The 25,149-nt window shown below is 44.9% G+C and overlaps 2 protein-coding genes across 4 annotated transcripts in view; one reads left to right on the top strand and one right to left on the bottom strand.

Annotated features, from left to right (window-relative positions):
• Positions 1-39: 39 nt before the first annotated feature.
• Rpl9 (ribosomal protein L9) lies at positions 40-3,284 on the top strand. Of its 2 annotated transcripts, none has more exons than XM_087582701.1 (8): positions 40-95; positions 413-551; positions 639-754; positions 1,180-1,275; positions 2,067-2,199; positions 2,514-2,594; positions 2,970-3,084; positions 3,206-3,284. In XM_087582701.1, exons 2-7 carry the CDS (start codon positions 506-508, stop codon positions 3,074-3,076), a joined length of 579 nt encoding a protein of 192 aa, XP_087438827.1. In that variant the 5' UTR covers positions 40-95; positions 413-505; the 3' UTR covers positions 3,077-3,084; positions 3,206-3,284. The 2 variants fall into 2 exon arrangements, with proteins under 2 accessions (XP_087438827.1, NP_001007599.3); NM_001007598.3 differs by having other exon boundaries at positions 73-95; positions 505-551.
• Positions 3,285-5,191: 1,907 nt separating this feature from the next.
• Positions 5,192-25,149, bottom strand: part of Klb (klotho beta) — a 51,860-nt gene continuing 31,902 nt past the window's right edge. The window contains exons 2-5 of one of the 2 annotated variants that reach the window (XM_087582520.1): positions 19,914-20,418; positions 14,833-15,101; positions 10,577-11,720; positions 5,192-7,264 (exon numbers count right to left, since the gene is read on the bottom strand). In XM_087582520.1, coding sequence (XP_087438646.1) covers positions 6,876-7,264; positions 10,577-11,720; positions 14,833-15,101; positions 19,914-20,418 — 2,307 coding nt within the window. In that variant the 3' untranslated portion in view covers positions 5,192-6,875. 2 annotated transcript variants of the gene reach the window in all.

Genomic DNA, 25,149 nt, shown 5'->3' on the forward strand with positions numbered 1-25,149 from the left:
CCGTCGCTCGGTCGTGACGCAACACGCCAGCGCCCTGACGGATTACAAGAACGTGATGACGAAGGACGTTCTCTCTTTGCCCCATCTACTGCGAGGTGAGGAGGTTAGGGCCTGCGTTCCTTTGGAATCTAAACCCATCCTCTCTTGGGGACCCCAGCGGCATGGACCCGATGCCCCGAATCTTTGTCCCGACTGTCCCCCTGCACGACATACGCCCTTTGGATTTGGTGGCGCGAGCTAGAAGTTGCGTTCGGGCTTTCAGTCCCACCCCGGCCGCAGCCATTCCGCCATGGCTCGCCGTCCCGGACTTCCTAACACTTCTCTGGTGCCCGCTCATTCCCGACCCATGCACCCCCAGGCCACTCCTTGTCACGGACCCACTCGTGTCTTGCCGGCTTGCTTGTCTTCCTAGCTGGCGATTTCCGTTTGGAGCGGAACTGTGCTCGGTGTCTGGTGTAGAACGTTCCCTGCTCCAGCCTTCTTACCCGGGTGTTTGTGTTTCAGAATGAAGACCATTCTCAGCAATCAGACTGTCGACATTCCAGAAAATGGTAGGTGGCTTCACGCTTTGCTCTGACATATTTCTTGCATGCTCTAGTCCCTTGCCTGGGGTCTCACGAGTTCATCTTCTCTTCTAGTCGACATCACTCTGAAGGGGCGCACAGTCATTGTGAAGGGCCCCAGAGGAACTCTGAGGAGGGACTTCAATCACATCAATGTAGAGCTGAGTCTTCTTGGAAAGAAAAAGAAAAGGGTAAGAACTTCAGTATCTTCTGATACTTCAGGTGTTTGTAACAGCATGAGGCTTGGTGCCTTTGGCCGGGCGAGGTGGCACACATCTTTAATCCCAGCACTGGGGGGAGGCAGAGGGGTGACTTTGAACAATACCGATTGGGTGCTTGAAATTAGGATTTAGCTTCAGTGAAATTATAAAGTCAAATCCAATGCTGGGAAGCCGGGTAACAGATGTTCCCCACATGTGGCTGAGTGGCTTTTCAGACTCAGTTCTTCTCTGAGTGAACTTGGTTGTGTTCTCAGGGTTTAGGGGTGAGGTATACCGTCCCTCTTGTGTCCTGAGCAAGTGACACTGTGACATACAGTGCATTTGTGTCTTTTGAATGCTCTTGTATGCACCAGGTAGAAATGCTGTTTTAATTCTAAAGTTTTGTTCTGTTACAGCTCCGTGTTGACAAGTGGTGGGGTAACAGGAAGGAACTGGCCACTGTCAGAACCATCTGCAGTCATGTTCAGAACATGATCAAGGGTGTGACACTGGTAAGCCGGCCCCCCACAATGCTTTTTAACCCTTTGGAAGAGGTTTCTTGGATGTGTTTTGTGAATATAAATGTGTAGGGGCAGGATACACTCTTACGAACTACACCCAGGTTTTGGAGAGTGGGGTGTACCACAGATCAAACCTAAGAATTTGCTGGGCAGGCTCCTACACTTCAGTTTCAGGGTTTTTTTGGTAGGTATGTTATAGTGGAGATAAGAATTACTGGTTGGTGTGTGGGACTAATGGATAGAAAAGGTCTGACTTGTGCATATCTGAAGTCACTGTTCCAAATCTTTTCTCCCAAAATACAGTTAGTGCTGCAGAGGTTTGTTTCATAAATACACCTTGTTTTTTAAGTCTCTTGTGTGCCTGATTGATCATGCTTCCCTGTTGCTCCCTGTTCCCGTGAAGAACTTGGACTTTTATTTAGCCTAATAGTCTGAAGTCCTTTATTATCTGGTAGTGTCTATGGTAACTCCACCATATCCTAATGCCAAAAGTGAGGCTCTTGTGCTCTTTTTTTTTTTTTTTTTTTTTTTTTTTTTTTTTTTTTTTTTTTTTGGTTCTTTTTTTTTCGGAGCTGGGGACCGAACCCAGGGCCTTGCGCTTCCTAGGCAAGCGCTCTACCACTGAGCTAAATCCCCAAACCCTTTGTGCTCTTGAGGAGACGGTAAAGCAAAGCTTCCCCCAGGAGCTTTAATAAGCTGAAGAGGAATTTCAGAATCTAGGCCAGCCTGAACTGAAAACTGAGTTTGTTCAAGATTGCTCACAGCTTGCTTATTTGATCCAGGGCTTCCGTTACAAGATGAGGTCTGTGTATGCTCACTTCCCTATCAACGTCGTTATTCAGGAGAATGGGTCTCTGGTTGAAATCCGAAATTTCTTGGGTGAAAAATACATCCGGAGGGTTCGGATGAGGACAGGTATGTGTGCACCTTCGGAGATGACGGGGAAGTTATTACAGTTCGTTGTCCTTGGGTCTTGGATAGAATGGTTGTGTTTGATGTGGTGAAGGTATTTCAGCACTTCATAGTTCTGATCACTTGAACTTTTCCTGAAGAGGGAGTATGTTGAAATAGTTGTAAGATCCAGCAGTTTTTGTGGGGTCTGGGAGTCACATTTGTCATCTGTGATAACAGTGTGTTCAGAAGTCCAATTCTGAATCTTAAAGAACTTGATTTGTTTCTTGTAATTTTTAGAGTTCTCTTGTTAACGCTATTGAATACACCTCTTTCAGGTGTTGCTTGTTCTGTCTCTCAAGCCCAGAAGGATGAGTTAATCCTTGAAGGAAATGATATTGAACTTGTTTCAAATTCAGGTGTGTATATTAATGTCTGTTATAATATTTTATCTGAGCCTTGAGGCTGAATTTGTGTCTGATTTCTGTTTTAAAACTTCTGAGAAATAAGAAAAAATCATTGTGAATCTGTTGTGTATGCAATTTATACTGTGCTTTGTATCATGAATAGGAAATGGTTATATGTTTGTGTTTCAAGTTCAAAATGGGTGGCACATGGCTGGCTTTGTTTATTGGGGTGTGTGCCACTGTGCTCAGTTGAGATCCAAGGGCCATGAAGGAGTCCCTCCTTCTTCCTTCCACTGTGTAGGCTCCAGGGATTGAGTTCCAGTTACTTGGCCTTGTTTGAGATGAATTTGGTAGTGAAATAATGGCTGTGTACTTCTTCCTGTGTAGCGGCTCTGATTCAGCAAGCCACAACAGTTAAAAACAAGGATATCAGGAAGTTTTTGGATGGCATCTATGTTTCTGAGAAGGGAACCGTCCAGCAGCCTGACGAATGAGACCTCAGGTGGGCACCCATGTCTATGACTGTTTCAGATGAATGTAGTATGCTATGAAAATGATTACAGAACTTTCTGGACAGGAATATTGACAAAAGTATTTTGTATATTTGGTTTTTTTTTTTACAGTTTCCTAGCTTCAGAAACAAGATCCTGATAACAAGTACAGTTTGGGCTCTGTGGAAACAATAAAAGACTTATATATTGATTTGTGTGTCCTTGATCTTACTACTTAATGGGTCAACTGATACTGAAGCAACACAATGTTTTCTGTTTTGGGTTTTTTCTTCATGGAAACAAGTGGCCTAAAGTAGCAATGACAGGCAACCTTCCTAGTGAATGCTGAGTGAGGATAGCTCTTGAGGAAGGACCTAGAGCTGTTTGACTTCACCCAGGCATAACATTGAGTGTTGGGTGGGCAGGGCTGTCTCAGTAAGAGCTGGAAAATAGAGGTCGTGGTGGTTTCTCTTTGGAGTTTATCTTTGTAGAGTTGTAATTCTAGCACGGAGGTGATGGGGGTTGAAGCAAGAGGGTTGTAACAGACTTGATGCTTGTGTGAATTACTTCCCCATCCAACTGGGCAAGTGACCTGTCACCCAAAACTGAATGCTAGGCATATTCGATTAGTTCTAGACCTGTAACTTCTTGGAGAAGGCGGTCTCCTATGATGGCCTCAGACTTCACCTTATCTCTGCCTATTCAATGCTTGGATTGTAGGCAAGTACCACAACACAGCCCTTGATAGCTTGGAAACCGGTGTCCTTTATAAGTGCAATTGGTGTCTGTTGCCCTTTTGCCTTGCATTTGAGGCAGGGCAGCATGTCTTCATCAGTGCTGGGGAACAGGCAGTGCCGAGTCTGCCTATGTCTGAATATATTTCCAAGTGTTTCCCTGGAGCCAGAATTGTCACCGCTTGGAGTTGTGAGTGCTGAGAGCTAAACTCTGCAAGATGCAAGAGTAGCGCTGTAGTGTCCACCATCCACAGCTTTGCCTTAGAACAACCAAAACTAGAATGTCTGGACTGATGGAGAGCATTTGCTACTCAATTTCTGGTAATTTTAAGATGCTTTGTGGGGGTTGGGGATTTAGCTCAGTGGTAGAGCGCTTGCCTAGGAAGCGCAAGGCCCTGGGTTCGGTCCCCAGCTCCGAAAAAAAGAACCAAAAAAAAAAAAAGATGCTTTGTGGCCATTCAAGGCTATGACCCTGTCTTGAAGGGCTAGATTGAGTTAACAGTGCTTGCCTAGGATTAACAGGGTTCCAGCTACTAGATGTGACTTATCCTGTCTGTAGTCCTATCCTTGCAGGGGTTTAAGGAAGAACTAGTGTCAGCTATGTATTTGGCCAGTTTAGGTGACAAGAAAATTGCCAAAATCTGTTGACCTCCAATGATCAGTATAAATAGCTTTAACCAGGTCATTTGGTATAGCACTGAAGGTTAAGATAGACACAAGGTACTTCATTTAACAGGTTAAACACCAGTTTAAAGGTTTAATGAGAAGTGGGTTTTATTGAATATGTAAAATGAGATTTTTTTTCTGTAGCTACTCAGAACTTTTCCTTTTCTAGTGATCATGAGTTCATGGTTTTCATATCCTTCCCCAAAGTGTGACAGCAGAAACCATTGGGCTAGGTACTTTACATTTGGGGAACTCAGCAAGGTAAGTTTGGGAAGGAGTTCTGCACTTAGCTTAATGAGAAGACATTAAATAGGGAAGGTTTTAGTCGGGTATGTGGTGGTATATTCCTGTAGCCCCTCCAGTGGAGTTGAGGCAGGAGGATCAGGGAGTTGAGGTTATCCTGAGGGGTGCGTGTATGTGTGCATATATATACATACGTTCAGCTGTATAATGGGTGAGACCCTATCTTACAAAAAAACAAAAAAGTGATGGTTAATAGAAAACTGAACTTAGCATGGTAGTACACGTGTAATCCTAGCTCTTAGACGGAGGCATGGAGGTTTATAGAAGTGATTTTTAAAACCCTTCTGGAGTGAATTCAAGTGACAGAAACCTGTGTGGCTGTAGAGACACTCGTTAGGAGCGCGTGTAGCCCCTGCAGAGCAGTCAGGTCAAGTGCCAGGTGAACATCCATACATATGGAGGCAAAACACTTTAATTAGTGCTGATTATAAGAATTTTAATATATTGGCAGTGGTGATGCACTCCTTTAATACCAGTATTTGGGAGGCGGAGGCAGGTGGGTTCAAGGCCAGCCTAGTGTACAGAGAGTTCCAGGATAGCCAGTGCTACACAAACGCTGTCTTGAAAAATGCAAAAAGAATCCTAGTTATGCCTTAGGTTTAACAGTAGATAGATCTGAAATGCAATTAAAAATCACTTTAACATTTTAGTTTATGGTTTATCACTAAGACTCTTTGTGGAAGAGCCACTTTTCTTTGACTCTAAATTCCTGAAGAAGGTTGACAATGACTGGATAATGTGACTGGCTCCAGATATTCTGGGTGTGCGTGTGTGTGTAACAACAATGCACAACTACAAATAATGATCCTTTGATCATTATTGGTAATCCATCTTTTAAACTTTGCTCAGTGTGGCAAATCGTGTCACCTCAAAAAAAAAAAGGGCAAAATAGGGGTAATGCCACTTTATTTTAAAATGGGGATGGTATTTTTTTTTTTTCTTTTTTTTTTTTTTTTTTTTTTTCGGAGCTGGGGATCGAACCCAGGGCCTTGCGCTTCCTAGGTAAGCGCTCTACCACTGAGCTAAATCCCCAGCCCCATGGGGATGGTATTTTGTGTACATTGGTGTTCTACCTACATGTATGTCTGTATGAAGGTGTCAGATCTAAAACTGGGATGACAGACAGTTGTAAGCTGCCATGCGGGTGCTGGGAATTGGACTAGGATCTTTGGAAGACCAGCCAGTTCTCTCAACCTCTGAGCCATCTTTCCACCCATGAAGCTCCTTTAAGATCAGAAGTCCAAACTGGGCATAGTGGTGTCCACCTTTAATCTCAGCACGTGGGAGGCAGGCGGAGCTCCTAAGTTTCAGCCAGCCTGGTCTCTACAGAGCAAGTATCAGGACAGAAAAACCCTGTCTTGAACCCACTCACCAAGCCACAAAAAATAAATAGAAAAAAAATTACAAGTCCAGTGAGAGAGAGCTCACAAACTTGGATGTTTAAGAAGTGCCTGAAAGCTAGCATTGGTGTGTTTAGAGCCTATGCTTGGCCTGGGGACAAGTGTGAGCTAAAGCCCTGTTGTGTCTGTAAATTCCATCTGAGGACAGCCCTGACCTAACCAACAGCACCTTGTCAGACGTGATGAGAGTGTGTCCCTGACTGTCAGGTTTAAATAGTTTTAGCTGGGCATGTGATACACGCCTTTAGTCCCAGTACTCAGAAGGCTGAGAGGCAGGCGGACCTAAGACTTTGAGGCTAGCCTGGTCTACATAGCAAGGTTCATGAAAGCCAGAGCTATGTAATAGACCTGTCTCAAAACAACAATGACGTCAAAGCAGGTTTAAACTACGAAGTCTAAGACAAGATTTCACTTTTTAAAATTAATTTCTTTGCCGTGAATAGATTGCTATTTACCGAGAAAAAGGGATGTGAAATAGCGATTCACACTTCCCGAAGCAATGTTCAGGGTCATGCCCAGAGTTACTGTTGGATATCTTCAGCTCCAAGAACTGATTCACTGATTGTCGGTACCTAAAGGTATGATTTGAACCACACTTCAAAGGCAACGATTGTCTTCACCTGGGTTAGAGCTGTCTCTCATTGTAAGTTATCAGTAGGCGGAACTGGAGTGAATCTTTAAACTGACAGAAATGATAGTTTAGCTAAAAACTCTGCTGTGCCCTTTCTTCAATGGTATATTTTGTAAGTTCCTTGCTTTCTGGAATTTTCTTCTCTTCCGATGATGAAAAATAGTGATTGATAGCAGTGCAGCCAGAGTGGAGATGAAGCAACAACCAAAGAAGATGAGTGGTTTCTTCTGTGTAAGGAAGGAGCAAATGGCGCATTCTGTGTCTTCTGGAGGCTGACCACAGGCAGGACTTCTGTTCTCAGAGGAGAAGCCGCTGCTGCTGATCAGCTTGCTATAAAACTGTACAGAAGATTTAGCTTTGAAGTCAGATGTGAAAAATCCAAATCTAGGCTTAGATTTCTCTTCAGTCAGTTTGAATGCATAGTAGCCTTTGATTTTGACCTTGTCAATCAGATATGCTGGAAAAAAAAAAAACATTGTTGATCACAAATGGATAGTAAAGTAACTTTAAGAATTTGGGGGGGCTGGAGAGATGGCTCAGTGGTTAAGAGCACTGACTGCTCTTCCAGAGGTCCTGAGTTCAATTCCCAACAACCACATGGTGGCTCACAACCATCTGTAAAGAGAGCCGATGCCCTCTTCTGGTGTGTCTGAAGACAGCTACAGTGTATTCACATACATAAAATAAATAAATATTAAAAAAAAAAAAAGAATTTGGGCGGGGGAGCACCCTTTCAGAGGCAAAGGGGAGGAGGGACGGGGTGAAGAACTCTTGGAGGGGGGATGGGAGCAGGGTAACATTTGGAATATATATAAAACAATTTTTAAAACTTCATTGCAACCAAGATCATATAAATAAAAAGTTATGAAGTCACGACTCATTGAAGATTTTATTTTGGAAACAAGGTCTCATGTATTCCAGGCTGGCTTCTAACTCCCTGTGTAAGCTGAGATTGACTATTAACTTCTGGTCTTCCTGTCACTCTGTCCAGAGGGCTGGAGGGGGCTCTTGCCCCCAAACCCAGCTTATTCGTGTTAGGGATCTGCCTAGGGCTTTGTGCACGCAAGATAAAGACTCTACCAACTTAACTGTGTTCCTAGTCCTTGTTTGTTATTCTAATCTCCATAACACTGGTTCTCAACCTTCCTAATGCTGCAACCTCTTAATTCAGTTCCTCATGATGTGGCGACCCGCCCCCCCCCACCAATAAAACTATTTTTGTTTTTACTTTATAACTAATTTTACTACTGTTCTGAATCATAATGTAAAAATATCTGATATGTGACCTTGTGAAAAGACCACTTGACTCCCAAAGGGATCTCAACCCCCAAGTTGAGAATTTCTGCCACAATATTTTTTCTTTTTATTAAAATGAATTTATTTATTATGCACATTGGTGTTTTGCCTGCATGTGTGTCTGTGTGGGGGTGTCGAATTTGGAGCTGGAGTCACATCTAGCTGTGAGCTGCCATGTGGGTATAGAGAATTGAACCTGGGTCCTCTGGAAGAGCAGCCAGTGTTCATTATTGCTGAGCCATTTCTCCAGTCCCACAATATTTTCATATATTGGGCAATCTACTCTAAGGAAGTAATTAGAAATAATTTCTTTTTTTTTTTTTTTTTTTTTTTTTATTTGGTTCTTTTTTTCGGAGCTGGGGACCGAACCCAGGGCCTTGCGCTTCCTAGGTAAGCGCTCTACCACTGAGCTAAATCCCCAGCCCCTAGAAATAATTTCTTTACAAATAAATGTTTCAGTGAGGTGCTACTCTCACCTAAAGAAGGATGGTTGAATGCATGAAGATGTGTTGTGTGTGCATGCGTACATGTGTTCGTGTGTGTTGTGGTGGTGGTGGTGGTGGAGGAGGAGGAGGAGGAAGAGAAGGAGGTGGGGGTGGTGGTGGTGGAGGAGGAAGAGGAGGTGGTGGTGGGGGTGGTGGTGGTGGAGGAGGAAGAGAAGGAGGTGGTGGTGGTGGAGGTGGTGGTGGTGCTTTGTTTTTGTTCTTTGAGAGAGGGTTTCTCCTGTAGCCCTGGCTTTCCTGGAACTCACTCTGTACCATGTTGGCCTTGCCTGGAGATCCTTCTGCCTTTGCCTCCTGAGTGCTGGCGTTAAAGGTATGTTCCACCACCACCCAGCACATTCCTAAGAGTAGTTTGTTGTTGTTGTTTTGGGGTTTTCTTTGTTTTGTTTTTTTGTTTTTCTTTTGGTGGTGGTGGTGGTGGATAAGAATTTTAATAATGGGGGTTGGGGATTTAGCTCAGTGGTAGAGCGCTTGCCTAGCAAGCGCAAGGCCCTGGGTTCGGTCCCCAGCTCCGGAAAAAAAAAAAAAGAAAAAGAAAAAGGAAAGAATTTTAATAATGGGGCTGGAGAGATGGCTCAGAGGTTAGAGCATTGGGTGCTCTTCCAGACGTCCTGAGTTCAAATCTCAGCCACCACATGGTGGCTCGCAACCATCTGTAATGAGATCTGGTGCCCTCTTCTGGCCTGCAGGTATATGTGCAGGCAAATGCTGCATCCATAATTAATAAATAAATTGATTTGATGACATGGAACACATCCAATGTTTTAAAAAGGTTGAGACAGGTGTGATTACACATGCCTGCAAGTGTAGGGGGAGGCAGGAGAGCAGAAGTTTGTGACCAGCCTAGGATATACGAGACCCTGTCTTGAAACAAAGAAAACCAGTTATGTGACTGCTTTGAGGTTGGTTGCTTAGCACACATAAAGCCCTGAGTTTGAACCCCAGCACCACAAAGAGAAAGTTGGTGAGTGATCAGTGGTAGGGTGTTTTGGCGAGTATGTACGAGGTCCTTGGTTAAATTCCCAGCTCCACAAAAAAATAAAAATAAAAATTAGGGATATGGGGATGTAGTTTTTTAGTACAGCCAAATGGAACTTGGGTTCAAGTCCCCTCCCAAAAAAATTGTAGGCAAAAGAGTTATAAGCCTCAGCTCAACTGTATTAGGAATATCTAGGAAGCTCGCTGGAAATAATCCAAAACAGATGGCACTTTTCTTGGGAAGTGAGATTTCCCAGGGGAGAAAATGCTTTGCCACTTTACGTATTGAGATTATGGCACGTTGTAAAAGTCCAGATGTGGTGGCCTAGATTTATAATGACACTGCTTGGAAGGCAGAAGCAGGATAGGGGTCAACTCAGGTTACTATTTAGACCCTGTCTAAAAAACATTAATGATGAAAGTAAAAATTAAAAATTTAGCTAGACATGATGGTACATGTGCCTTTAATCCCATCACTCAGAAGGCAGAGAGGCTGGGTCACTCAGAACTCTGAGTTCAAGGCCACCCTGGTCTACATAGCAGGTTTCAAGACAGGACCACACAGACATGGTCACAAACAAAACAAAAAATTTAAAATTCAATCATAAAGGCCTATTTTAAGGAAGAAATCCAATGGACTAGAGCCGGGGGCCTCAGGTCTTGAGTCGGTGGTGAATTTTTTTTTTTCTTTTTGGTTATTTGATTTTTTTTTTTTTTATTAACTTGAGTATTTCTTATATACATTTCGAGTGTTATTCCCTTTCCCGGTTTCCGGGCAAACATCCCCCTCCCCCCTCCCCTTCCTTATGGGTGTTCCCCTCCCAACCCTCCCCCCATTGCCGCCCTCCCCCCCCATAGTCTGGTTCACTGAAGGGGAAGCCCTGGGTCCTGCTAAGACTGAACCTCGGTGGTGAATTTTATGCCTAGGTTTTCACTGCTGTCAAGTATATATTCCTCTGCCACCTCACCTCTCTGTATGCTCCAAAGCTTACCTTTCAGAGCCTCCTGGACGTACTTCTCCAAGTAGTACTTTCTAATCTGATCGTCCTCTAGAGCAAGATCATCAATGCCATTGGCTGTGACGTAGATATCCATGTCTCTGTAGTTCCTCCGGATCCACCCAAGGAGCTTGCGCATTCCCCAGGGCGTTACGGCTAGGCGACTGGGCGAGCTCAGGCGGGTGATGTCCTGCAGGAACTGGACGTCCCTGTCTGCCACTGAGCAGTTGGTATTCAACTGCTTGTGTATCACGAATCTAGTAGTGAAGTGGTTCAGTGCGTAAAAGTCGATGGTCCCCTTCACCAGCCTGCTCTCCTTCAAGGTAAAGCGCGGCAGGACTGAGCTAGACAGCCCTCGCTGCTTCTTGGAGGCGATGTATTCCTTCATGGCCAGCGGGTAGTCACCAGTCTTGAAGAGTGGATCCGCAAACCAGGCGATCTCAAACTGGAGGAAGCGCTCGGCTGCCTTCCAGTGAGACTCCACATAGGGGTTGGCAGGTTCTGCCCAGTCGGAATGTAAGGACAGCGACACAGCCCCGTGCTGGACCGGCCTATACTGCCTATCATAGAGGTGCCAGACCTGGGCATGGGCGATCATCAGGTTGTGGGCCGCACGGTAGGTGTCGTTACTCGTGCGGTTGTACATGTCACTCAGCCTATTGGGTTCATTGATGGTGATCCAGAGCTTTACCAAGTCCCCCAGCTCCTTGAAGCACAGGCCTGCGTAGTCCTGGAAGGCCTTGGCTGTGTTGGTGTTTAGCCATCCCCCACTGCTCAGAAGTGGCATGGGGAGGCCTAGATGGGAGTGGGTCGGGTGGTACAACGTCACCATAGGGGAGATGCCCAGCTTCAGTCCTTCGCTCACCACACACCTATAGTACCTCAACACTTGTCTATTAATTTTAGACAGATTTCCGGTAGGGAGGATAGAGGTCCAGTCCAGAGCAAACTGGTAGTGGGTGACTTTCATTTTGGCCAACATTTCAACTCGTTTTTTGATGCTCACATAATCTGTGCATTGGGACGGTCTTGTTTTTAGCCTGACTCCTTCCACTCGGTATAGCAATCTGTTGCCAGTGACATTCCACACATACAGGTGAGGATCAGTAAACTGTGGGGAGGACACCGTAAACTCCGGCTGTGGAAACAAACGCATCCAGGTAAATCAAATGTAGCTCCTGGCAGATCCCGACCTGTCAGATGGGAAGAGCTGAGCCTCTCACTACAAGACAAATGGTAACTTTGTCCTTCATAATAGTCTGTATTCAGGATGTTTATTCTGCTGGTAATGTGGGAGAAAGGACTTTTTTTTTTTATCCTTCTAGCCCTTCAATGCTCCAGGGAGGCCAGGAAATACCGGGAAGGAACCGCACACAGGGAAGGAAGACCAGCTGTTTGAGAAAAGCCTAATAAGCCATTTTCCAGCTCACATGACCTAAAAATCCAGGTTATATAACATCTCATGTGACAGTTCAAATGCATCAGGAAATTAGCTTGGTACCCTCAGTTGAAGGACGGAGTCTAAGCCCTGTCGTAAGCTGATGACACAGGTGAGGTTATAAAGGAGTCACTGAGCAGCACATGCATTCAGAGGAGGCCGGTTGTCACACCATCCCTGAAAGTGGCTGAGGGATGGGGATGATAGCTCAGAATAGTGGTGCATGCCTATAATATAATTGCAAGAGGCTGAGGCAGGAGGATTGCTATGAGTTTGAAGCCAGCCTGGGCTGTATAGGAGATACCCCATCTCCTAAACATTTCAAAAATACAATGAAGGAAGAAGGTTCAAGAACATCACATGTTTGTGCTGTGTCTGTTGAGCATAGCACATGCTCCGCATCAAGACTGTGGAATGTTCTCTCTATGCAAGGTTATGAGGGGAAAGAGTGAACAGAGCCCAAATCCTTGATCTTCAGGGCTTTCCACCTCCAACAGTCATGGACTTTTCTGATTTCCTTCCCTTCCCTTCCCTTCCCTTCCCTTCCCTTCCCTTCCCTTCCCTTCCCTTCCCTTTTCCTTTCTTCCTATGTTTGGTGTGGGGGTGGGGTTAGGTGGCTACAGCCCAGGCTAGCCCTAAACCTAAAGAACCTGAGGTGACCTGGAACTCCTGCTTCTCTTGTTCCTTCTTCCCAAGCACTGGAGTTGCAGGTATATGCCACTAACCCCCTTCATGCAACACTGGGGGTCAGACCCAGAGCCCCCGCATGCTAGGCACTGTACTAACTAAACCACAGTCTCAGCCCCACATTTTCCTCTTTGTATTTGGACCACACAACCATACATGGATGGTCCTGTGTCACCCACTTCCCAGTGTAGTCTAAGAACTAGAGAACCTCTCTGGAAGGACGGTGTCTCAGCTGGAAACCACTGTAGAGCGGTAAGATGACTTGGATTTCGTTACAGACAGCCAAGGGTACACAGAAACCTGGTCTCAAAAAAACCAAAAATAAGATAAAGTAGAATGAAACAAAAAGACTTAAGAAAAACACTTTCAGTGCTGGAGAGATGGCTCAGTGGTTAAGAGCACTGACTGCTCTTCCAGAGGTCCTGAGTTCAATCCCACCAACCACATGGTGACTCACAACCATCTGTAATGGAATTCAATGCCCTCTTGTGGTGTGTCTGAGGACAGCTATAGTGTACTTATATACATAAAATAAATAATTCTTTAAGAAAAAAGAAAAACACTTCCAAATTCAAGATTAATTAGAGCAAGGAAAAATTCTGTACTTGTGCTAAAGCACTTTCCCTACTGGCCAGTGAATTTAAATGCACCTGGAAAACTAATAATTAACCTTTGGTAAATATTTTCCTTCCAATTGTTTTTTCATGTGTCATCTTTCATAGTCTAATTACAAAGCCATATTACTGCCCACTTGCCATCTGCCAACCAGTAATCTAGAACATTAAACTCAGAAAGCATTGGTCACGTGAGCTTGGAGTTCAATCTGTGTATAATGAATTACTTGAGCAGTCTTCCCAGCCTAGGCCAGCTCCGGTGGTTTGAAAAATTCAGAGCATCCCGGTATTGCAAAGGTGTTTACAAAAGGTCATTTTACCACAAAACAAGGCAGGATCAAACAAAATACACTGTGCTTTACAACCCTCCAAAGAACACTAGCTGTAGATTATCTGTGAGAGAGACCACATAAAGATGCACCCCAAATGGAAAGGGCCGTTAGGAGGAAGATAAGGGAGGTAAAAAGAACAAAGTGCATTGCATACACCTGTGATGAGCTGATCTGAAACACACTACTTCATAAGAAAAACCGGTGGGCTCTCTGGGCACGCCTTTAATCCTAGCACTCGGGAGGCGGGGCAGGTGGATCTCTGTGAGTTCAAGGCCAGCCTGGTCTACAGAGTGAGGTCCAGGACAGCTAGGAGTACACAGAGAAACTTTGTCTTGAAAAAACTAAATAAACAAATAGTGGGTTCAGGCTGGCATGGCTCAGAGGGGTAGGCGTTTACTCAGTAAGCTTGGAGACCTGAGTTCAATCCCTCAAACCCATAAAAAGTAGAGGGAAAGAACTAACTCCACAGATGTGTCCTTTAACCTCTGAATGTACCACAATATGCACCACATGTATATACAATTAAATGCAATAAACTTTTTAAAAATCACAACTCAGGCTTGGAGATATATATATCTCCCTAGTTCTAGGGCCTCTGTGGTTATCAGGCAGATAGATGTATATACAAGCAAAGCATCTGTGGTGGTCTGAAAGAAAATGGCCACTATGGGTTCATAGGAAATGACACTATTAGGAGATGTGCCTTGCTGGAGGAAGTGTGTCTCAGTCTCTTCCTGCTCCCTTTGTTTCCAGATGTAGAACTCCTTTTTTTTTTTTTTTAAGATTTATTTATTTAATGTATATGTGTACACTGTCACTGTCTTCAGACACACCAGAAGAGGGCATCAGATCTCATTACAGATGGTTGTGAGCCACCATGTGGTTGCTGGGAATTGAACTCAGGATCTCTGGAAGAGCAGCCAGTGCTCTTAACCACTGAGCCATCTCTCCAACCCCCGGATGTAGAACTCTTAACTACCTCTCTAGCACCATGTCTGTCTGCACACTGTCATGTTTCCTACCACGACAATAAATTTGAAGACCCCAGACTTGCTGTGGTCATGATGTCTCTTCACGGCAATAGAACAATTACTAAGATATCCTTACATGTAACACTCGTAAAAACATAGTGTATACTATCTCCCCTGGTGTGTGGTTAATTTGGAAGTAGTCACTTACCTTAAGAACAGACTCAGTGACTCCCCAGGAGAAGTCACAGGGAAACTGACCCTTCATGTCTGGTGTGGATTCTTGCAAAGGGAAACCGTTGTCTTGTATAATCTGTTTGTAGTAATGAGCGGAGGACTTGGGTTTCCTCTCTTTCTGCTCACTATTAAAGTCCACATAAAACAGCCCTCGTCGGGTCGTGTAGGCATCCTGCCACTCAAAGCCATCCAGGAGAGTCCAAGCCGTATAACCAAACACTTGTATTTCATCAAACTTTATTGCTACAAAGAAAAAAGGAAGCAAAGATTTTTCAGAGGCCTAAACATTCTAGTTCATTTACAACGTGCCAGGCCACAACACACTACAAAAGCAATGCTTTCCCTAAATATCAGGCCTTTTAAATCTAAGCAAAAATTGTTGGTTTGGAGCCAGCAAAATGGCTGTATCAGTAAAGGCATCTGCTATGAAGCTTGATAACCTGAGTCAGAGACCTGCATGGTAGGAGAGAAGCAAATCTCTCAACCAAAGTTGTCCTCTGACTTCTGCATGCGCCCTACACTTAAAATAAATAAACAATATGCACTCCTTATACTGGTAAATGATAGTTGAAAGAGCTCATTAAGAACATTTTTCCTGGGGCTGGGGATTTAGCTCAGTGGTAGAGCGCTTGCCTAGGAAGCACAAGGCCCTGGGTTTGGTCCCCAGCTCCGAAAAAAAGACCAAAAAAAAAAAAAAAAAAGAACATTTTTCCTGGCAGTTAAACATTTTTAACCACATTGTTTATCAGGGTATGACGGATGGTATATGCCTTTAATTAATATCAACTCTCTGGAAGCAGAGGTAGGCAGATCTTTGAGTTCAAGGTTGGCTTGGTCAACATATTGAGTTCCAGGCCAGGCAGAGGTACAGAGTGTGACCCTGTCTCAAATCTTTAAAAAGGGGGTTGGGGGAGTGATATTTAGGGTGCAGATCTGTGTCCTGGGGCATGGCAATTTCAGAGCCTTAGGGACATAGATGTTGACTGGTGACCTAGAGTTTCTCAGTCCGAGTTTGGGCTGGTTCCTGTTTGTGTACAACAGTCCATTCTGTGAAATTGTCCTTCAGGAACTGAAAACAGCAGCTTTCGGGACATCTCAGCAAAGTGTAGCTGGAAATCATGGAAGTGGTGTGAGAGGTGGCTGGGTGAAGGGCGACAGGCCTGAGGCCAGGTCCTGCTGCATCTCTGTGTCTTGGGCAGGCGGGAGCTGTTGGGCAAGGTTCAGAGCCTTGGCTACCTCATTTGCAAAAGGAAACTATTGGAAAGGATGTTTTCTAAGGACCTTTTCAGCTTTTAAACTCTGGCTGGGAGCCAGGTGTAGCAGTGCGCGACTTTGATCCCAGCATCCTGGAGGCAGAGGCAGGCAGATAGATCTCTGTATTCGAGGCCAACCTGGTCTACAATAAAAACTGAAATTAGCCCTGAGTCATTTTAAATTTTTTATTATATTAACTTTATTCCACGCGTAGGAGTGTTTTGTCTGCATGTCTATCTGTGAGCTAACTGTGTGTCTATATCCAGGGCATCAAACTCGGTAGAACTTCCGTTACAGACAGTTGTAAGCTGCCATGTGGATGGATAGGTTAGGGTTAGGGGTGCTGGGAATTGAACTCAGGACCTCGGTAAGAGCAGACAGTGCTCTTAACTGCTGAGCCATCTCATTCCCTACTTGAACCATTTTTCTTAAAACAAACAAACTAACTAACAAAAAGCCCTTTCATTTCCCTCAGAGAAATGCCTCATCTCTGCATTTTGGTGTGTCTTAATATCATTAACATTGTTTTTCTGTTCTTTTTTTTTCTCTCTCCCTCCCTCTTTTTTTTTAGAGATTTATTTACTTAATGTATATGAGCATCCTGTTGCTGACACACCAGAAGAAGGCATCGGATCCAATTATAGATGTTATGAATCACCTTGTGGTTGCTGGAGATTGAACTCATGACCTCTGGAAGAGCAGATGGTGCCTTTAACCACTGAGCTATCTCTCTAGCTCCCAACATTGTTTTTCTAAAAGGTAGAAAATCCAGGGACTGGAGAGATGTCTCCGCAAGCAGTGAGAGCTCTGTCAATCCTCAGAAGCTACATGGTGGCTTACAACCATTTATAATGGGATCCGATGCCTTCTTCTGGCACATGGGTGTATGTGCAGACACAGCACTGATACACATAATCTTTAAAAAAAAAAGAGAGAAAATCCTTCTTTGAAAGAAAGGTAGAAAACCATGACAAGATATTCCAAAAGACAAGTGCGTCTCAGCAAGTCGTGGTTCTGGTCCCTTGGTGGTGTAGTGCTAGGAGGGGGGATGGAACAGGCAGACCCCTTCTGCCTACCCCCACCCCAGGGACCTGCACATGTGCCCTTTTTAAATTTTTTTCTTTTTAAAGATTTATTTATTTAATGTATATGAGTACACTGTAGCTGTCTTCAGACACACCAGAAGAGGGGGAGTCAAATCCCATTACAGATGGTTGTGAGCCACCATGTGGTTGCTGGGGATTGAACTCAGGACCTCTGGAAGAGCAGTCGGTGCTCTTAACCACTGAGCCTTCTCTCCAGCCCTTTTTTCTTTTTTTTTTTTAAGTTGGATATTTTACATATTTACATTTCAAATGCCCCCTCTCACTCTCCCTCCCCTCATCCTCCCCCTCCTCCCTGCTTCTATGAGGATGCTCCCCCTCCCACACACCCACTCCCACCTTACCACTCTGGCATTCCCCTACACTGGGGCATTAAGCCTTCCCAGGACCAAGGGCTTCTCCTCCTATTGATGCCAGACAATGCCATCCTCCGCTACATATGCAGCCGGAGCCATGGGTCCCTCCCTGGGAGATCTGGAGGGTTTGGTTGGTTGATCTTAGAAAATATCCTGAGTGAGGTAACCCAGTCACAAAAGAACACACGTGGTACTCACTCACTGATACGTGGGTATTAGCCCAAAAGCTCGGAATACCCAAGATACAATTCACAGACTACATGAAGCTCAAGAAGAAGGAAAACCAAAGTGTGGATGCTTCAGAACACTTAGAAGGGGGCACAAAATACTCAAGGGAGGAAATATGGAGAAAAAATTTGGAACAGAGACTGAAGGAAAGGTCATCCAGAGACTGCCCCACTTGGGGATCCATTCCATATGCAGCCACCAAACCCAGTCACTATTGCTGATGCCAGGAAGTGCTTGCTGACAGGAGCCTGATACAACTGTCTCCTGAGGGGCTTTGTCAGAGCATGACAAATACAGAGGCGAATGCTCACAGACAACCATTGGACTGAGCATGGGGTCTGCAATGGAGAAGTTAGAGAAAGGACTGAAGGAGCTGAAGGTGTTTTGCAACTTCATAGGATGCACATAGTGTCCTATGAGGCACCCTCCCTGCGTGTCCTTGTGGCCCAGCACTGGGTGTGCCTGTGTTCTAAGCTGTTCCTTTTGACAGAGTCGGGTGAGAGGGGAGACTGGGAGAGGGATTTGCTCTTTCTAAAAACTCTTCCTGAAATCACTTTTCGGCAGGAGCTGGAATTTCTCTCCACATTTAGGACTTATTTAAGTTACTTTTTTTTTTTTGGTTCTTCTTTTCGGAGCTGGGGACCGAACCCAGGGCCTTGCACTTCCTAGGTAAGCGCTCTACCACTGAGCTAAATCCCCAGCCCCTTAAGTTACATTTTTATGTATTGTGGTGGAGGGTGTGTGTGTGTGTGTGTGTGTGTGTGTGTGTGTGTGTGTGTGTTACCTGTGTGGAGGTAAGTGTATATGTGTGGGTGAGTGCATATGTACAGGTAGGTGTGTGTATGTGTGGTATGTGTGTATGCCTGTGTATTATGTGGTGCCTTGAATGTGTGAATGTATGTATGTGTGTGGTGCCTCTCTGTGGGTAAGTGATACCTCAGTGCACATGTGAGGCCAACTTTTTTTTTCTGGAGCTGGGGACCGAACCCAGGGCCTTGCGCTTGCTAGGCAAGCGCTCTACCACTGAGCTAAATCCCCAACCCCAAGGCCAACTTATTGAACACTTCTCTCTTTCCTCTGTGTGAGCCCCAGGATTAGGCTCAGGGCTCTGGCTGTGGCAATATGCCTGTACCAGCTGAGTCATCTCACTAGCCCTGCACCTGCCTGTTTTATGTGGGTGTTGGGGATCAAATGCAGGTCCTCTTGCTTGCATAACAAGTACTTTGCCCTCCGACTCATCTCCCCAGCCCCCATACTCAGGGCTTCTCAGGGGAGCTGCCCAGCTGGAGAAAGATCCAGAGGGATAACAGTCAGGTAGCGTGACAGGGACACAAACTGAGCTGTCTTTGGCCCCATTGTTCCCATCAGCCTGTAGGTGTCACTGCCTGAGTAGTGACTGAGGTGACCTTAGGTTGACAGAAATCTCCAAGAGCAGAAGTGACTCAGGCCTTTCATTAGAACTTTCATTGCCTCAGACCTTTCATTGTTCAACCATGTCACGATGAAAGAATCATGATTTCAATAAATCACTCTTGATGGGAAACTTTAAACATATCTCCACAGGGACTCTGTCCCCTATAAAGAATGAAACAGCTAGGTGTGGGGGTAAGTGCCTGTAATCCTAGCATTTGGGAAGGAGCTCAAAGCTAATCTGGGTTATGGGGAATCCTTTCCCTCACAAACATATTTCAGTCAACAGTGAACAATACAAAACCCAACACCAACAGCAATCGCAACTTAAACAAACAAACAAACAAACAAACAACCACAAACCCCGAGGGGACGGAGAGATGACGTAACACTTAGCAAAGCTTGCAGCTCTTCCTGAGGACCTGAGTTAGGTCCCTAGCACAAACATCAGTGGCTCACAACTGCCTGTAACTCCAGCTCCGGGTTACCAGATGCATTATTGTGTCCTCCAAGAGCTCTCATACACAGGCGGCATACACTCGCACAAGCAAACATATATACACGAACTTTTAAAACATTGAGCCAGGGGCTGGGGATTTAGCTCAGTGGTAGAGCGCTTGCCTAGGAAGTGCAAGGCCCTGGGTTCGGTCCCCAGCTCCGAAAAAAAAAACAAAACAAAACATTGAACCGAAGGGGTAACCAACCTTGAAGAACCTGGTTGAGGAAATTCTTCATCATGTAGATGGCCGTGGTATCTTCCGTCTTTATATAACTATCTGTGAACCAGCCGTTCTCCGAAATCAAGATTCGAGGGTTGTCATATTCTAGTTTAATCCAGTTCAGCACCTGTCTTAAGTTGAGTGATACATTTTGTCCCATTTTTACCACGGTGTTCGAGGGCCTGAAATTGTTGGGCCCGAAGGAAAAGGCAAAGAAGTCAGCAGTGCCCCGCACCTCCTCCTTCTCTGCCTCAGAGAACTCAGGGATTACGGAGCTCGTCTTCATGAACTCGGGGTAGTCGCCGTCTCCGTGGATGGGGTTGGCAAACCATCCGAGCACAGAAGACATGGAGTGCTGGCAGTTGATCACGTCCTCCATGTTTTCTGTTCTGTTTGGTTCTATCCAATGGGACCCCAAGGTGATGGAGAGCCAACCCTTCTGATGAGGGCGGAAGTTTTTGTCGTAGTTATGCCACACTTTCGAATGCGCCTGATGGGAAAGAAAACACCGACGGTCTTTACTGTGCTTACTGGCTGAGGCTGGACCATGGTTAGTAAATCCTGGACAATTCAAAAAAACATTCACCTATTTGTGTGTGTGTGTGTGTGTGTGTGTGTGTGTGTGTGTGTGTGTGTGTGTCTGTGTGTGTGTGTGTGTGTGTGTGTGTGTGTCTGTGTATTTGCATGTCCAGGTCAGAGGACAACCTTGGAGAGTTGGTTTTCTCCTTCCACCACGTGGTTCCGAGAAGAACAAACTGATGTCGTCGGACTTTGCAGCAAGCTCATTTACCCTCTGAGCTGTTTGAAGGGACTGGCTTTTTTTCTTTTCTTTTCTTTTCTTTTTTTTTTTTTTTTTTGGTTCTTTTTTTCGGAGCTGGGGACCGAACCCAGGGCCTTGCGCTTCCTAGGTAAGCGCTCTACCACTGAGCTAAATCCCCAGCCCCTTTTTTTTTTTTTTTTTTAATGAGTTCTGCAGATTAAATTCAAGCCCTCATGCTTGTGTGGCAAGCGCTTTGCTGATTGAGATATCTCCTCAGCCCCTTCCTTTGGTCCTGATGTAGAAGGTCAGTGTAGGCTGCATATTCTGTAAATGGATTAACAGCCCATGACTCTGGCTTTGTGAGGAGAGGATTCATTAACATTGCAAATGTCTTTAAAACAATGCCTGACAGGTTTACCTCAGCCTCAGCGCCTACTGTTGCTACTATTTCACATTTCCGGCTGTGCTCTCTTATAGCAGAACCTGTATTTGTTTATTGAGCACTTAATGTCAGGCTTGTCCTGCCCACAAAGGCTGAAACATCAGCTTGGACCAGGCTCTTGGGGAGTTCTTTATTGGGAAGACAAGAGTGAGGTGTTTGAAAGAGAAATGCAGGAAATTCCAAAACAAAACAAAACAAAACAAAACAAAACAAAACAACAACAACAACAAAAAAACATAAAAAAGTACCTAAAACCCAGATGTGTAGTTCACCAGCCATGAGCTAAAGGAGATGAGACCAAAAGAGACTCAATGCAGGTTCTAGAAAGGAAATGCTCAAAGTTGCTTCTCTATTCTGGCCTCCCATGGGTTTGCCCTCCATGAGGGTCATGACCACTGTGCTTCATTCCACAGGATTTGACTTGCTTCTTCTGACACAGGATCTCATATAGCAGAGATTGGGTTGGCACTTGATATACAGTGGAGGATTACGACCTTGAACTTCTGACCCCTGGCCTCTACCTTCAGAATACTGGAATCACCATGCCTGGTTTGTGAGGGCGTTCTGAGAGCGTTCACAGGTGTTTTGCCTGTATGTATGTCTGTGTGAGCATGTCAACTCCCCTGGAACTGCAGTTACAAGCAGATGTGAACTGCCATGTGAGTGCCGGGGATTGAACCTGGGTCCTTCAGAAGAGCAGCCAGTGCTTGTAAGTACTGAGCTGTCTTTCCAGCCGCATCCTAGGGAAGTTTTCTAGAGGAAGACTTTTTTTTTTTTTTTTTTTTTTTTTTTTTTTGGTTCATTTTTTCGGAGCTGGGGACCGAACCCAGGGTCTTGCGCTTTCTAGGTAAGCGCTCTACCACTGAGCTAAATCCCCAGCCCCTAGAGGAAGACATTTTGAGATATTACCTTAGCAATCTGTCCTCAGTCAGCAGTTCCTCCCCTTTCTCTCTCTCTTTTCATTGCAGGATCCTGGAACAATTTTGCACCAAAATGTCCAAATCAGCCCAAGATTTCCTTCCTTTTGAGACAAGGACTCTCAATGTACTCCAGGCTAGCCTCCAACCCACAGTCCTCCTATTCTCTTTCTTTCTTTCTTTCTTTCTTTCTCTCTCTCTCTCTCTCTCTTTCTTTCTTTCTTTCTTTCTTTCTTTCTTTCTTCCTTTCTTCCTTTCTTCCTTTCTTCCTTTCTTTCTTTTTTTTTCCTGGAGCTGAGGACCGAACCCAGGGCCTTGTGCTTGCTAGGCAAGTGCTCTACCACTGAGCTAAATCCCCAACCCTACAGTCCTCCTATTCTAACCTCCCAAGTTCTGGGGTTACAGGTGTGGACTGTCATATGCAACTTCAGGGATTAATTTAATTTTTATATTACTTACTTACTTACTTACTTGAGACAGAGTTTTACCATGTAGCTTCGGCTGTCCCAGAACTCACTCTGTAGACTGTGCTGGCCTCGAATTCACAGAGATCTGCCTGCCTCTGCTGCTGCAGGAATCAATGTTATGTGACGCCAAGCCCAAGGATCTTAAGCATGCTGTCACCTCAGAGACATGTTCTAGCCTCCATTGCAGTTTCTACAAGGAGCCAGCAGAGACCAGAGCAGGCTGCCATCAATGGTCTGAGCCACAGTCTCTGAGTTCATATATATACCCATCTGCCTTTTTCGTCTGGAAAATGCTGTTTCCTTAACCTTGTCTACCACCACCGGCTCTTGCAACTTCTTTGGCCTCCTCTTCTGCATAGATCCCTGACTCATGAGCTGGGAGAGGGTGTGTGTCATAAAGTCATCTCATTAAGGAACAAGCACTCCAAAGTCTGCCACTCTCTACCTTGTGTGTCTGCATTAATTACCATGAACTCACAGATTCAAGATCAAACCTGACACAGAGAAGGAGTGGAGGCAAAAGTCCCAACCCTAGTGAAGAAGCAATTTGTAAATAACAAATGCTGAGAGGAGGAAAATCCTCTCATGATGGCTATGTCAAGCACATTTCTGGGCAGACCCCATGGAGCCAACCCTTGGTTTTTGGACTCCATGCTTTTTAGTGGATTTTTTTTTTTATTGTTGTTGTTGTTTTGTTTCTGGTTTTTAAGAGAGAAAAAGAACAGGAATGAAGACGCTTCCTCTCTCAGATAGGGAAGGAATATTAAAATAGACTGTGTGAAATTATCAAATAAAGGAATGGAAGTGCTTTCTTCCTGAGCTATTCTGTGGCTAAAATCATTGGGGAAGCTCTGAGGATTGCTTTCTTTACAGCTGCGGATGGTAGACCCAAGGGGACACTCCTATCTCACTGTAGTCACTTAGCCCTTGACAAATCTAGCGCTTTTTATCCTTAGACAACACAGCGATCAGCGACTCCCTTTGGGGTTGTGCACACAGGCGTGGAAACTAAAGAGCACCACAGACCTGTAATCCCAGCACTTGGGAGGTAGAGGCAGGAGGATCAGGAGTCCTAGGTTAGCCTGGGCTACATGAAGTGGGGAACCAACCCCTAAAAGGTTTCTTCTGATCTCATGCATTGTAGTATACACACGCCCTTCCCCTAATAAGTGAGTGAACGAATGAATCAATGTATAATTAAATGGTTTTAGAAAACTAACAAAGATTAACCAGCCAGATAGGGAAGAACACGAAGGCGAGTGTCTTCAAAATAGCTCTTTGTCTTTCTCAGTGATTATAGGAAAGATGCCTTCAGCCATGACAAAATCTTGGCCACATCAGCATTAAAACAGGAATCAGGACAGCTTAGAGGGCAACAGGTTTGCATTTTTGCAAAGCATTTGCAATCTGGATTTCTTTTTTTTTTTTTTTTTTTTTCCTTCTTTTTTTCGGAGCTGGGGACCGAACCCAGGGCCTTACGCTTGCTAGGCAAGCGCTCTACCACTGAGCTAAATCCCCAACCCCGCAATCTGGATTTCTAGATACTCAGTGTGCACATGCGGCCATAGCGCCAAGGCGACCTTCGTGCTTCCCCGGTCTCTTGCTCTGTTGCTGGTGTTTGCATAGGCTATCGAGGTATCTCAGGTTATCTTTGCTCCAGACTAAAGGTAAAGATGTTTCTCATTAGAGAACATGGGGGAGGCTCTCTCTGCAGCACTTAGGGTTTTGATTTGACTCTGTGGCCAAATCACAGGGAAAAAGTTTTGCCTTGAGATGATCCATTTGACCTGAATCTTGCAACTGTGTGGATGGATGGTACTCAGAAATCTGCTGGGACAGTGCAAAGGGACTGCAACCACAACTCTGTCACCTTGCATAACCTCCCATGGTTTTCCAAGGTTACCTTCTATCTTGTCCAAAGCCATCTACCTTTCGAATGATTGATTGAAGGGCGTGTCAACCTTTGTTCTTTAGACTCAGAGGCTTGACAGGAACCTAGCTGCCTTCTCTCTCTCTCTTTTTTTTTTCTTTTTTTTTTTCTTTTTTTTTTTCTTTTTTTTTTTTTTTTTTTTTTTTTTTTCTTTTTTTTTTTTTCCGGAGCTGGGGACCGAACCCAGGGCCTTGCGCTTGCTAGGCAAGCGCTCTACTGTTGAGCTAAATCCCCAACCCCTGCCTTCTCTTTTTGAATCAGCTCTTGGGACTCAATACCCTGGAGGGACAGTAGAGGCCCCAACATCTCATACTTATTCAGGTCTCTTCCATGTCCAACAGGCTGATTGCTTTGAGTCCTTCAGAAGTCCAGACTGATAAATTTGATGGGTGATGGGAAGCAAGGGAGATAATTAAAACAGAGATGAAGAAGTCGGGATGACATGGAGAGACAATGGTGCAATGGTTGGCTTGAAGACAGGTGATGGCATTTAAGAGCATCAAGGGACTGCTGGCTATTTGAAAAGTTAATTTTCTACCTCTTGGAGGTGCCTAGGGGGGAGGGGGGACGGGGTGGGGGATGGATGGGTATGATCAAGATATTTTGTTTGCATACATGAAAATGAATAAATAAAAGACATTCAATTTTCCAGGGACAGGTATGAGATTGTGCATATCTTTAATCTCAGCACCTGGGAGGGAGAGA

The sequence above is a fragment of the Rattus norvegicus genome, chromosome 14 (genome assembly GCF_021556685.1).
Source record: "Rattus norvegicus strain SHRSP/BbbUtx chromosome 14, alternate assembly SHRSP_T2T, whole genome shotgun sequence".
NCBI classification, from domain to species: Eukaryota; Metazoa; Chordata; class Mammalia; order Rodentia; family Muridae; genus Rattus; species Rattus norvegicus.

Bases quoted from the DNA above. Each gene is read 5' to 3' on its own strand.
- Rpl9 (XM_087582701.1), top strand. From the start codon at position 506: ATGAAGACCATTCTCAGCAATCAGACTGTCGACATTCCAGAAAATG. The intron at 2,200-2,513 runs GTATGTGTGCAC...CACCTCTTTCAG, and splicing joins GAGGGTTCGGATGAGGACAG to GTGTTGCTTGTTCTGTCTCT. The intron at 2,595-2,969 runs GTGTGTATATTA...CTTCCTGTGTAG, and splicing joins TGAACTTGTTTCAAATTCAG to CGGCTCTGATTCAGCAAGCC.